The sequence below is a fragment of the Trachinotus anak genome, unplaced genomic scaffold, assembly GCF_046630095.1.
Source record: "Trachinotus anak isolate AG129_WGS33_773 ecotype Australia unplaced genomic scaffold, CSIRO_AGI_Tana_v1 ptg000033l, whole genome shotgun sequence".
In the NCBI taxonomy this organism is placed as follows: domain Eukaryota; kingdom Metazoa; phylum Chordata; class Actinopteri; order Carangiformes; family Carangidae; genus Trachinotus; species Trachinotus anak.
The window spans coordinates 8,325,235-8,340,114 of NW_027273884.1; the positions used below are offsets into that span (position 1 = coordinate 8,325,235).

A 14,880-nucleotide genomic window follows, 5' to 3' on the forward strand; every position below is an offset into this window, starting at 1 on the left:
TTGATCTGACTCTGGATAAACAGGATGTGATTTGAGTCTGAGTGGAGGAGGCGGTGATTCTAGTCTTCTCTTAGTCCGAGTGCCATGGACAAATTAGCAGGTGATGTTTCATCCAGCTCTTTGACTCCAGTCTAATCAGGTTTCTGTTTTTTGTTGTATATAATCCAGACTGTGAGCAGTGATGATGACATTAACAGTGGACGTCCGATTGGCCACAGATCTGACATTAAGGAGTTTTAAAGTGCTCAGAGAAATATGAACAGGGTCAGACAGAGAAGGCTTGATATGAGCGAGTAGGCTGGGTCTTGGCTCTGGTCTGTTGGTAATGAGAGTCTGGATGTCACAAAGACAGTGCAGTGTGAGTCTATGATCATTGATAAAAGACTGTATCCTGCTGGTGATGATGATGATGGTCATGTCAAAAGAAGGTGGACGGTGGTGGAGTTGTCCACATAGTGGATGTTTCCAGTCAGCTACAGCAGGAGTTCTTCTGCCAGATGTGCAGTTGCCTTAGTCTGAGGTGTTAATGTCCTTAACGAGAGCACCTGTTGATGATGGATGTCCCAGGCTGTACAGTGACACTGTGTAAATAGGTGATGGACAGATGGCCATGGTGGAGAGGAGGCTGGTCACATCAGGACTCAGATGGAAACTGATCAGATGGTTAAAATGAAAAAAACTAACTTATACCATTAAAACTAATGAAGGATTTCATCTGAGTGTGTATGTGTGTGTGTGTGTGTCTGTGTGTGTTGCTCTCCTGCCGGTCTAGGCTATGGTTACGCTGTAACAATATGAACTTGCCAAGTCTCTCATCAGATATGAGCAGGGCACACGGAGCCACAATAATCCACTTCAGGCCAGTGTCAGTCATGTGACTCACTGGAAACCAGTCTGAGAAGATTCTGGTTCCAGATGAACCCACAGTGAGGGTGCAGTAAACCGATTGTCCAGCAGGGGGCAGATCCTGTTCACTTCACCACTGTGAAACTGCAGGGTCCGGTCCAGAACAGACCCTCTCAGTCACATGTTCATGGGTGGATTATAAATAAAATAAATTCTGACATGATAAAAACTAAAGAATCATAGACTTTAACTCAGTTTATTGTTTCAGATAAAGTGGAAGCAGCTCTGTCTGCTCTGTTCACAGTTAGGGATGATTTCAGATGAATTTACAGTAACATAAATTCTCCTTACACTTTAAACCACCCAGTCCCTCTAGACCCTGATCTTGATCCTGGAGTCCTGAGACACTAGGTTTTTACTCAGTGCTGTGTTTATCCTCCATTCCACTGACTCACACACTCACACACTGCAGTGCACTATTTCTTTTACTACATCTTTTATTATTATTATTATTATTATTATTTTTATTGTATGAAATATATATAATGTGGTGGATCACGTGCTGTTGTGTACCAACAGTGGGTTACCTGTATCCTTAAATGAAAAGTGAATTGACCTTTAATGTATATATCAATATTCAATATAAATATGTATCCAAATGAGGACCAGATAAGGTAATATAATAAAACATCAGGGATGATTCTCTCCTGATTAATTATGAATAAAGAGAAACAGACTGGTTGACAGTCCATCAGTCCCACTGCACTAATATATAACACAATACAACAACAATATAATTACAATATAATACAATAATAACCATATATTACAATATAATGACAATATAATAACAATATAAAAACACTATATTAAACAATATAAAAACAACATAATAACTGTATAACAGCACAGTCTGAAGAGTCTGAGTCTGAAGCTGCTGCTTTTTATTCATTTTATTCCCACTTCAGTCTCGAACTCTCATCACAGCAGAGTTCACCATGAAGGTTTTCACTGAGGTTTCAGATTCTCAAAGTTTCTGTCCCAGACTGAGATTTCTGTCAGACCCTCACAGTCTCTGGTTGAGATTGACAAACGGTCTAAGGTGGGAAGCTTCCATCAATATGAGACAAGTAGTCAGTTCAGCCTGTCAGAGACACTCAGGTACAGTCAGGAAATTCAAACTCTGAAGTTTGAAAAATAATCAGCTCTCATTCAGCGCGTGCACCGCGTCATGTGCCCGCTCCTGTCCAGCGCGCGCCAAGCAGCAGAATGACACATTACAACATCATACTGGTTCCCGCCGAACTCACAGGATCATATAGCAGTGATGCTGCTGTGTGATGCTGTGGTATGTCGTGTATGGGGTTGTGTGTTGTGTATGGGCTGGTGTGTTGTGTATGGGCTGGTGTGTGACGCGCCAGCCGGAGTCGGACGGTGCTGCAATAAAGAGGCGGTGCAGCAGAGATCGCGAACCACTGGAGCGGAGAGACGTCCCGACACACAGCTGCTCCACACCCGACACATCGGACCAGATCAGGGTTCAGGTAGGAGGAGAGACGCAGCAGCGGGGGATGCCGCTTCGGCCTCTCATGCACTCATCCATCCGGTAAACGAGGCTGCTCCGCGGGCTTCAGCTGAACCTGGACTCCAGAGCTCAGGAGGAGAGTTTTTCAAGAGACCGGTGAGTCCTCAGTTTGTTTTCTGATCTAAACTGTTGAGAGAAACAGAGCTTTAGATTTTATTAGTTTTTAGATGTAAAATAATTAAATCCACTGATTTATGATGAAAGTTTTAGATTATTATTGAAACAGCAGCTGGAGGTTTTAGATAGATTCAACAGGTGTTTGACCTTCGCTTCTTTAAAATGAAATTAAAAATAATTAAATGATTTAATCAAACGTGTACAATTATATTTAGTTTTTAAAGGCTTAAATGATTAAAGAGACAACACTGATAAGCACTGAACCTCCTCAGTTAAAACTTAGAAACCACCTGTTCCTGGTAACAAACATGTCTTCAGCTCAAAAACATCTCTACACAATCAGTCTGACAAACTGTGGTCATTAACCTGCTGTGATCAGGTCTCTGATCAGGTCTCAGGGCTCTGATCAGGTCTCAGGTCAGCGAGCATTAAACAAAGATTTAAACGCAGGTAAATGCTGCTCGAGGAAAGCAGCCTGAATAAAACAAGAAGAAGGAGAATCACCTTCATCCTCTGACAGTCTTCCTCCATGTTTCACTAATTAATGATGCTGCTTACAAAGTCCTGGATCAAAACAAGTTCATATGCATCACATAAGAGGTGTCGGTTCAGAGGCAGTGCCCTTTTCTCATCACCTCAACTCCTGGTGAGCAGATCTTGTCGGAACAAACAGCACTTTGCCATGAGAGCTGACAGGGTGGAGGAAGACGGTTGGAGGAAGAGAGGGAGAAGGGTGGAGGGAGACGGGTGGAGGGTGATAGGGGGCTGCACAAATGGACATGGGAAAGTGTGACAGAAGAATCTAGATCTGTCAGTCAAGTAAAGTTAGTTGCACTCACTTTACAGATGTAATGTTCAATATTCTCCTGAAGCTTTAAAAACCCTGCTTCGTGTTACTTTGTGTCTCAATGTGTTAAAGCTGTCAGCAGCATTTTATTTTTTTAGTCGAGATGGTGCTGATATTAATTTCTTAATATTTAACGTTTATATTTATATTTCTTTGGTAGATGTTTTTTCCAAAGAGACTTAAATCACAGCTCAATAAAAATCTGTCATGTTTGTGAATAAATTACTAAATCATTTAAAGTGATATTATTTGGTCTCAAACCAAACCAAAATAATTAATGTGTCAAACAGAATTAATAACCTTGTCCTCAGTACCAGGAGACAAACTGACATATAAATAATCTATTTATTTAGGTAATGAGACAATTATTCATAGTCGGTAGATTATTATTTTCTCTTGGTCACAGTTTAAACCAGTTTGGTTTTTAGCCTCCTGTGTCTCACAAAATAACTGCTGTTGATTGTGGTCCTGACTTTTCTCTAATTCTTGTATTTTTTTTGTGTGTGAGATACTACAAACTTTGACATCATACAAGGTCAAGACATGACTTCAAGAGCCCACAAGTCAAAAACCCGTGAGCAACTGGTTTCAGCTGGTTTACTACATGATATTTTATCAGTTATAAACCACAGAGTTTAAAAAAACTTTGCTGGAGTTATTAGTGATTTTTTTCACAAAGGCCTTTAATTTAAATATATTTCCAGTTTTCTGAACTCTCTCCCTAAATGTAAATTTAAAAAAAACAAACACGTGGGACATGATGTGTGCCCTCAGTGTGTCTCCGTAGTGTGATCTGTGCGTGTGTGCTACACCCAGACCAATCCAGCTTACATGGAGGTGAGAGTCTGTACCTGAGCTGAGGGCCACATGTCTGTGTGGTCAGGGGCCCCTGGTATGCAAACATCAAAGGGTTAAAGGTGAGGGGGGCCCAGCAGCAGACCACTTATCTCTTCTAATGACCTCCTAAGTAAAAGTCAATTACTTCTGCGTCCTGATCAGAGGCAGCAGACCACAGGGGGCTGTTAGAGCCCCTCATTACAGAGACCAGAGTGGATGAGCTGGTTTCAGGCTTCAGACTTTTTCTGTACTGTGATCAGAGTCTTTTACCTGAATCCAGTTCATTCAGCAGCTCTGTCCTCTGCTGTGCAGTCACTTATTCACTGCCTTATGTTTTCAGATAACTTTACAGTCTCATTAATTCTTCTTCAAATGAAAATCCTGATCCTGAAGTCTGGGAGAACCAGGTTTCCCTCAGTGCTGACTCCTGACCTTATTTCTATTTCTCAGAAGAAATCCTCGCCTGTTTCAACATGAAAACTGATTTTGTCACACACATCCTAGAAATGTGAAAACTCTGGGACCTGAGCAGGAGCAGGGACCAGGGTTTGAACCACTTGACTCTGAAAATCTCTCATGCTCAATGAACTGGTTTTAACTTATCTCAGAAAGTCATGATCATAAATGACAGATAACGACAACGAGTCGGAGAACAGAAGGAAACATCTGCATATTCCCAGGTGACGATTTCAGATGTGTTTCACTTAACAGTAAATACTGAAGGAAGATGTAATTATGACCTCTGTTAGAGACAGCAACATCAGGTAAAAAAAAAAAAATTACTTCACAGATAAAGCTCTGAACTAAAGATGAATATGAACCCAGAAAATATAATTTAGAAGATAAAAGTGCTAATGTTGACAGATGGACTCTCTCAGTGTCATTATATTACTGATACACGTTATTATATCACTGACACATGTGTTATTATATTACTAATACACATGCTATTATATTACTGATACATTATCATATTACTGTCACACGTTTTATTATATTACTGATACACATGCAGGATATTACTGACACATGTTACACCATATTACTGACATGTGTTATCATATTACTGATGCACGTTATTATATTACTGACATGTGTTATTGTATTACTGATACACATGTTATTATGTTACTGACACATGTGTCATTATATTACTGACATGTGTTATTACATTACTGATACACGTTATTATATTACTAACATGTTATTATATTACTGATACACATGTTATTATGTTACTAACATGTGTTATTATATTACTAACATATGCCATTATATTACTGATACACATTATTATATTGGTGACACGTGTCATTATATTAGTAAAACACATTATTATATTACTGACATGTGTTATTATGTTACTGACATGTGTTATTATATTACTGACACGTTATATTACTAGCACGTTATTACACTACAAACTCATGTTATTATATTACTGATACACGCTATTATATTGCTGATACACATGGTATTATGTTACTAACACATGTGTTATTATATTACTGATACACGTTATTATATTACTGACACTTATTTTTATATTACTAACATATGCCATTATATTACTGATACACGTTATTATATCATTGACAGACATGTTATTATATTACTGATACATGTTATTGCATTACTGACACTTGTTATTATATTACTGACAGATGTTATTGTTATCAATTATTATAAATATTTATGAAAAGTGAAAATTTTCACTGCTCAGCAGATTTGATATCATTGACTTATTTTACTGATGGATTTATCTTCCTGCAGCAGTTATAATGATGTTAAACTGTGACAGTGACTCATTAATGTTTTTAATTTGAAAAGTGTCTGCCAGGTAAATGTATAGAGCTGGAACAGGTGGAGGAGAACCTTGGTTTAAAACAGAAGCACTTCAGTAAAGTTTATTCTTACTACTGATCAGATACACCATTTGAGGTGCCGTGTGTGTTTGTGCCTGTGCAGCAGTTGTGGGTTAGCACAAACGCTGCTGTGTGAGATGATGAGGGGTGTGGCCCGTGGCTCCTGTCAATCATCATCTACCTCAGACAAAGATACTTTATTGTCTATTGTTGTTCTGTTGTATCAAACCTGATTTAACAGGTATTTTCTGTCTCTGCCCTCAACAGCCCCGGGCACGTTGAAACACAACCCCCCCGTTTATGTATGTGTGTGTTGTGTGTGTATGTGTATGTGTGGGTGTGTGTGTGTGTGTTCATGCTGCCAACTGTTTTGTGTTGTGTTTCTGCTGACTCACTCACCACACACACAGTGAAGGTTCTCCATCTCTACAGTAACTAGAACCCTGTTCTAAGAACCTGAAAACAACAGTTAGAGGTTCTTCTTTAATTCGACTCTTTTCAGACCAAAGTGATGAAAAATCTGAATGAACAGCAGTTTTTATTTTTAATCTATTCTTGACTTTCATGTAGGAAATTATACTTACACACACACACACATTCCAGAGATGAGTCTTTACAGACTTGCAGTTAACCATGAGCTCATTATCCTGAAGTTATCATGTTCAAATAGAGTGACATCAACACATCATTGTGATTAGACGGTTTGACTCAGATGAGGAATTCCGGTGACTCAGAGCTCCAGTGTACATAAACTCCAGTCTACATAAACTGACAGTGACATCTCCCTCACACTGGATGTGTATTGGCTCCTGACAAAAGTGTGTGTGTTGTTGTGTGAGGTGTGAGGAGGCACCAGGGTTGGTAGTGGTGGGGGTGGGGGTCTACCTGTAATATACAAATGAAACATGTTTATTTCAACATTCCACCTTCAATCAGTCAGCAAAGCCACAACATAAAAGTCTCCCTGAATCCACCATGAACCACCTGAGACCTCTCAGTCCTCCAGCAGGTACAAATCCTGCTTCCTTATAGAACCAGAACCCACCTCCTGTCTCCAGAACCCACCTCACATCTGCAGGACCCACTTCCTGTCTGTAGAACCCACCTCCTGTTTCTAGAACCCATCTCCTGTTTCCAGGACCCACCTCCTGTCTCCAGGATCCACTTCCTGTCTGCACAACCCACCTCCTGTCTCTAGAACCCATCTCCTGTTTCCAGGACCCACCTCCTGTCCGTGGAACCCACCCTTGTCTGAAGCACGTTCTGCTAGGTGGATCTTGAATCAGCAGTGATGAATAATGAAGTCATGATGTGAGAGGATGTAGTTTTCTTTTTCACACTGTCAGTAAACTAGTCTCTGCTGAGGACAGAGGACAGTGTGGACACAAGGTCCAGGTCTTTGTGTGTGATTAAATCTGTGGTTGTCTGACCTCACAATATCTGTCTTCAAACTATTCACTCACTATAATCTGCTGTTGATATACAACCTTATAATCTGCTGATGTTTCTGTCTCCACCAGACCTGCTGGACTTTGTGTTGCAGTCATGGGCAGCAAGACTCTGCCAGCACCGGTCCCCCTCCATCCCTCCCTCCAGCTGGCCAACTACTCCCTTCTCCAGAGCTCCACCGGAATCCAGCTGCCAGCGGATCACTTTCACAGTGTCTACAGCTTCAGCGCCCTGCACGCCATCCACCTTCATCAGTGGACCCTTGGCTACCCACCACTGGCTCTGCCCCGCTGCACCATCTCCAAGCTGCCGGCCCAGTTCTCCTCCATGGCCTCCATCCCCATATTCCCTCACCTGCTGCAGCCGAAATTGGGCACAGCAGAGCTGCTGCAGAGCTCCAAGAACAAGCCCCGCTTTGACTTTGCCAACCTGGCAGCAGCAGCCACCCAGGACGATTATCTGAAGGCGGAGGACCTGAGCCTATCGGGTGCTGCTGCCGCAGACCAGGCCTCATCTCACCGCTCCACCTCGGCCGGCCTGGGTTGCCTCCTGGATGTGACCAAACTCTCCTCACCTGAGCGTAAGTCCAGCCGCGGCCGACTGCCCTCCAAGACCAAGAAAGAGTTTGTCTGCAAGTTCTGTGGCCGCCATTTTACCAAATCCTACAACCTTCTGATCCATGAGAGGACGCACACAGATGAGAGGCCGTACACCTGCGACATCTGCCACAAGGCTTTCAGAAGACAGGACCACCTCCGGGACCACAGGTGAGGACCAGGCTTTATCAAACCCTGACTGACAGGCTGTGATTGGCTAGGTGTGGTGACAGGTTAGATCTCTGTCGGTCTTCATACAGATGTCTCCATCAGCAGAAACCTGTTAGGTCTTCACTTGTCTCTGGTCCAGTTTCCATCGAGACCTGAACAGTTCACATTTTAATTTCCAGAACTGACTTAAACTTAGACCACTTCCCGGTCCTGATCCGGTATCACAGTAACTACACAATGAGCCTTGTCAGATGATGTTCATAATGATGATCTTCACTGTGACACCATGAGGATTGCCTCCCCCTGTGGGGCTCAGGATGCGTTCAGGCTCAGTTCTGAGTGTAGGACATCTGCCGTCTGCAGTCAGTGTAACTGAACTGAAGAAAATAGACCTGAGGTGTAAAAATATAATATATATAATATAATATAATAATGATAATAATAACATATATATATATATATATATATATATATATACACACATATCCACATCCTGTGTTAGTGCGTTTGATTAAAAGTGCCCCGTGTGTATCAGATTATAATGAGTCAGAATCAGTGATGTTTACAGGCTGTGGAGATGACAACCATCATACAGACACTGTCCACACATCAGTGTCCTCACCATCAGACTGAGACAGACTCAGAGAGGAACATCTTTATTCATGAGTCCTAATGACTGAAGAGTGACAGTCATGTCAGTGTCTGAGGTACAGCATCACTGTAATCGAGTCAGGTCTTTGGTTCATTAGTTCATGAATTTGTTCATTAGTAATAATAATAATATATTTAGACTCATTAATAAGTGATGTAATGAATATGGAAGGAAAGCTTAGATGTGACATTTGAGGTCTAAGATCTTTACAGTGTCACTCAGCATCAGACTACATCTGGACACAGCTGTGTTTATGTGAGTGTGTGTTCAGCCTGATCTCCAGACTCACCAGTTTATCTTTCACCTCCCCCAGTCGCTATCTCTCTCTCTCTCTCTTTACATTTCCAACATTAGTAACGAGTTGTAGCACTAATACTAATTGTAGTATTACACTTTAACTTGAGGTCAGATCCTCATCCTCCTCAGTCAGAACCAAACACACATCAGCATCCCAAAGACTAAAACAAGCTGCTCCTGAAATACTGCGTGTTGTTTTGTGTAGGGGAGGGGTCATGAGGGGTCATGAGGGGTCATGAGGGGTGATTAGGGGTCATGAAGGTCTTGAGGGGTCATTAGGGGTCATTAGGCTCATGAGGGGTTATGAGGGATCGTCTGAACATTAGCTAACAGCAGCTGTTCTCTTCCTCAGGTACATCCATTCCAAAGAAAAGCCCTTCAAGTGTCAGGAGTGTGGGAAGGGTTTCTGTCAGTCCAGGACTCTGGCGGTCCACAAAACATTACACATGCAGGTCAAGGAACTGAAGCCAGCCAAGATCAAGTGATTCTCCCTCCCAGCAGGGACGGGACGGGGACACTGGACAACAAGGACCTAAGACCACAAAGTGCACAGAACAACCAAAGACCTTTCATTTCAGCTGTTTGTATGTGAATGCTCCTCAAGGATCAAACATTTTCCTCTCAGAGAACTCACAGAACCTGGTGATGTGTGGAGCGTGAATGGTCCTTAAAAACTCAAATCCAGAGACTTTAGAAAGGGACGCAGCTCTGATGAGAACGATCAAAGCCATGTTAACTTTTCATCCTTTCACACTCCAATGATATTTTCATACAGATGCATTATATCAAATGTATTTTTGCACTTTAACCTGATTATTGATTATTTACATGTATCACTGGATTTCTTAAATTTCAAAATGAATAATAATCATTTCTAAATAAAATATTTTACTGTAACTGGTTGTATCTGAGTTTCAGTGAAGTGTTGCTGTATGTTTTCAGTACAAGCTCTTAAAATGAGATATCTCACACCTTCAACATGTTATTTTAGAAACCATCAAGCATCAACTAACGTTGTGTCTCCTGTACTTGAATGTAGATACAAGCTTGTTGTTAAGGTTTGGACTGGAAACCATCAACCACGTTCATTTCAACAAGTCATAATAATAATAATAATAATAATAATAATACAATGTGGGAGGTGCGGGCCTTTTATCATAGCCCCTCCTGCACCATTATATCACATAACTTTACAATATGCTACAGCTCCACTTTGACCAAAGGACAAATAAAAAAATAAACAGGAATATCACAAAATCTTTAAAAATCACAAATAGCTGTTGGGGATAAAAATCATACAAACTGATTCAATTAAGTTAATTGTCAAATAATTTGGTGAAATTTGTTTAAAACAGAAAACAATGAGACAGTGAATATGGCTGCTGAAACACTTGAAACACTTGAATTCTACAGAACGTCTGTGTCTGTTTTTTAGTGTAATTAAATATGATTAATTTCTTGACAAGGATCTTCATTGATTTTGATTTTGCACATTTTGAAAAATGTAGAGTGACAGACTTAAATTGAGTTTGCAGTGGGTCAAACTTTTCTCAGTTTAGTGGATGTACTGAAACAGTTTTAGCTCTGTAGGACGCACGGGTGATTTATTTTGAAGCAAGGGCATTAGAAGGACATTTAGAAGTCCAGATTGGAAATGAAAAGCCTCCAAATCAAGTTGCAAGATTAATAACATGAAAAACATTTAACAACACCATTAAGGAACAAAGATATTACTCACATCTCATTGCTGTAAATAGTCATGACCCTGAGCTTCTGTTTCAGACAATTAACTCCCTTATTCTAAAGTCTAAGACTTATCTGTTGCTTCCTGATAATGTTTCTTTAAGGAAGCATATGGGTGGACAGTATTGGTCCTAGCACAGAACCTTGTGGAATTCCATGACTGACCTTAGTGTTGATAGAAGAGTCAGATAATCACAGAACTTTGTAATGACCCTTTGAAGGATTTTGGAAATAAAGGGGAGGATGGATACAGGTCTACAATTGGCTAAAACATCTGGATCAAGAGTAGGCTTTTTTTTCAATTATTTTTTTAGCTTTTGTGCCTTTATTATAGTACAGTGGAGACTGACAGGAAAGGGGGTAGACAGAGGGGAATGACATGCAGGAAAGAGTCGGGCTGGTTGGGAAGTCAAACCAGTGACTGCCTGCTAAGAGTGTCCTGCGGTCACGTGGTACGCACCCTTACCACTCGACTATTGGGCCACCCCAAGAGTAGGCTGTTTAAGAAGAGGTTTAATTACTATGACTTTAAAAGCCTGGTACATAACCTGTTGATAAAGATAAGTTGATCAGACTTAATATAGAGGTGTTGATTAAAGGAAGAACATCTTTAAAAAGCCTTGGAACTGGGTCTAGAAAACAAGTCGGTGGTTTAGATGAAGAAACTGTTGAAGTGAGCTCAGAGAGATCTACAGGGGAGAAGCAGTCTAAATATAAACCAGTCACTGAACTGGATGTACATACAGTATGCTTCATGTATTATCTTTACACGCTTCTTCTAGATGGTGGAAACACTTAACAACTAAGCCTCATTTCTTCATTAACAACACAGGTGGCGCTGATCTGTCCTTACGAGTCACAGGCATATAAATGAAAGTGGAAATGGAAATGTGTGTGTGTGTGTGTGTGTGTGTGTGTGGGGGGGGGAAGGGGGGGGGAGGGGGGGGGGGGGGGGGGGCGTTGGCATGTTTAGTGCGTCATGCAGGAAGAAAGCTCCTGGTCCAAGGGAAGGAGCAGAGCTGAGCGGATGGTCGCCCTGTTGCTCACCGTTTCTCTTATAGTCAGGAACTCATCAGTCTGTCACCAACTCCCTGAGTAGCCAGGGACACACACACACACACAGCTGGGCAGCTTGAAATGGCAGGCGATGGTGTACGTGACATGAGTCTTGTTGAGTTTGTGGCAGGAGAGAAAGCCCGTCTTCCCCAGTCCTCAGGATCACAGACTTGTACTACAGAGTGAAGACAAAAAGTCTGCTAACACACACTGGTCTGCAGGTCCAAGGGCTCCAGTGGTCACATTCTAACGGTCATGGTCATGGTAGGGTTGTGTGTGAACCGCAGTCTGAGGTTGTTTCCCCTGCCTTTATAATCAGGGTCACACAGTCTCTACATGTCTCAGCTATGTCAGTGTTGTCAGTAGTGCTGTCATGTGTGTGTTTGACATGGTGATGACCTATTTCTTCTGGCTTTTAGTTTATGTCGTGTTTTTATCTTTCCACCAGATTCTTATTTGTCTGTTCTTATTTCTGTTGTCCTTTTGTAAAGCACTTTGAGAGTGTTTAATGTATGAAAGGTGCTACATGAATAAAGTTAAAGTATAGCTTCACATTTTATATTGTCTTAATCACCACTCATGAGTTCTAATGTACACTGAAACAATGACTGTTACTGTGATTGTCCCTCTGTCCACACTGCTGCAGAGGTCACATCGATTTAAATTAATTCATCCTGAAGTTAAACTGACACTGATGAGTTTGTCACATGTGCATCTCCAACAACTACAGTTTAAGTTAAACTCCACTCCTGAAGCTTCACATTAGTTTTGATTGAACATGGCTGTGATTGCCCCCATTGGTCACAGACACATCTTTGTGTTTGGGCCTTTATAGACAGCAGGAACACTTACAGTGTTGTTTGAAGTGTAGACACAGTCCTGTGAGTGTTGTCTGGTGCTTCAGATGGAGTATCATCAGCCATGTGAAGTGTACACAATCAGAAATCAACAAGTTAACTGTGATGATTGTGCTGCTGTGAGGTGTATGCTGTTGCTAAGTGTATGTTGTTAAGTGCCTATGTTGTTGCAAAGTGTAAATTGTTAAGTGTCTATGCTGTTGCTACGTGTACGTTATTACTATTTGTCTATGTTGTTACAACGTGTCTATGTTGTTGCTACATGTATGTAGTTACTACATGTATGTTGTTGCTACAGGTCTATGTTTTTACTACGTCTGTGTTGCTATGTGTGTATGTTGTTGCTACATGTGCATGTTGTTGCTATGTGGGTATGTTGTTGCTAGATGTGGGTTATTGCTACATCTATGTTGTTGCTACATGTCTATATATTTACTACATCTGTGTTGTTACATGTCTATGTTGTTATGTGTCTGTTTTTACATGTCTATGTTGCTAATATGTGTCTATGTTGTTCCTATGTGTCTATGTTGTTACTATGTGTGTATGTTGTTGCTACGTGTGTATGTTGTTGCTATTTGCATATGCTGTTGCATTGTGTGCTTGTTGCTACATGTGTATGTTGTTGCTTTGTGTATTTGTTGCTATGTGTGGATGTTGTTACATGTATATGTTTTTAGCTATTCGTGTATTGTTGCTACATCTTGTTTCATGCATCATATGTCATGTGTCATGTATCATGTGTCATGTGACATGTTAAACTATGAGGGGACAACCTCCCCCTGGCCTTGGTTTTACCTCCTGTCCTCTGGGCCTGGGGGAAATGTCCTTCAGTGCTACTGTCCTAACTGAATGATTTAGGGGGGGCGGGTGGAGGGCAGCGCTTCACACAGTAGATGCTGCTCTGGCCACTGACACCTTTATGGTTTCCAGGGTTTCTGGGTGAGTTGGAGGCTGGCAGGATGGACGCACAGCGAACTGACAGATCCAGAGCCGACGGGGACCGGCTGTTCCCCCGCAGGCTTCCTCCAGCGGGGGAGGAAAGGGGAAGGAAAAGTCTCCCCCCTCTTCTGTAACAGTCACAGAGCAGGATCAGAGCAGGCCAGGAAGGTGAATGCGGGTCTCGATGAAAATCACTTCCACATCGTCAATGGCCTCTTCAACCTGCTGCAGTTCCACAGACATGCTTCTGGTTGTGCACTGAATAGTAGTAGACTAGAATAGGTGAAGCTGAAACAAATCCCCACCTTTTATGACTGTCATAGTCTGTTTACATTCAAGAATGAGGAGAAACTCGATGCTCATCATTGAAATGGAAACACTTTTATCTCATTCAAGTTGTGGCCCCTGTCATATCAGGGCCCTGGGAGCCAGTTCACACTGAGATGCAGACTGATGGAAATCTGTGGTCATGTGTAACTGAACAACATCATGAGAGGAGAAAACACAACTTCATTCACAGAACAAAACACAAAGTCAGCAACTGTTGTTCTCCTTCTGTCTCCCTCTGTCCTCCTCTGTCCTCTGTCCTGTCTGAATTTAAAATGTTTTAAGACGTTTAGACAATAAATTCTAGTGGAGGGAAAAATGTCAACACGTCCTGTAAATGACTGAAGTCTGTCCTTGTCCTTGTCCTGAGCCTGGACATGGAGGAAATCCCATTTCACACCAACACAAACCAGTGAGTTCTCCATGTTGATCCTGACAGTAAAACCTCTCTGTACTTTTCCAGCTGAAGCTGCTGCTGCTAAAACTTTCCTCTAACTCTTCATTGCTCACAATCCTGAACAAACAGTACAACACAAACAAAACAAAGTCACACAACAATACAGCAGCCAGTGATTTACTGCTTCACAGTGTTGACTCACTAAACACTGAACACTCACAACTGAACTGTGGGTAATTACAGGTGAACATGTTGCTCAGTGTAACAGATTATTACTGTAATCATTAACACTATTG

The 14,880-nt window shown here is 41.5% G+C and overlaps 1 protein-coding gene across 1 annotated transcript; it reads left to right on the forward strand.

The window, feature by feature from the left end:
• Positions 1–2,152: 2,152 nt before the first annotated feature.
• osr1 (odd-skipped related transcription factor 1) lies at positions 2,153–10,159 on the forward strand. Its single transcript, XM_071471397.1, has 3 exons — positions 2,153–2,527; positions 7,618–8,313; positions 9,615–10,159. Exons 2-3 carry the CDS (start codon positions 7,643–7,645, stop codon positions 9,745–9,747), a joined length of 804 nt encoding a protein of 267 aa, XP_071327498.1. The 5' UTR covers positions 2,153–2,527; positions 7,618–7,642; the 3' UTR covers positions 9,748–10,159.
• The last annotated feature ends 4,721 nt before the right edge of the window (positions 10,160–14,880 follow it).

Bases quoted from the DNA above. Each gene is read 5' to 3' on its own strand.
- osr1 (XM_071471397.1), top strand. From the start codon at position 7,643: ATGGGCAGCAAGACTCTGCCAGCACCGGTCCCCCTCCATCCCTCCCTC. The intron at 8,314-9,614 runs GTGAGGACCAGG...TCTCTTCCTCAG, and splicing joins GACCACCTCCGGGACCACAG to GTACATCCATTCCAAAGAAA.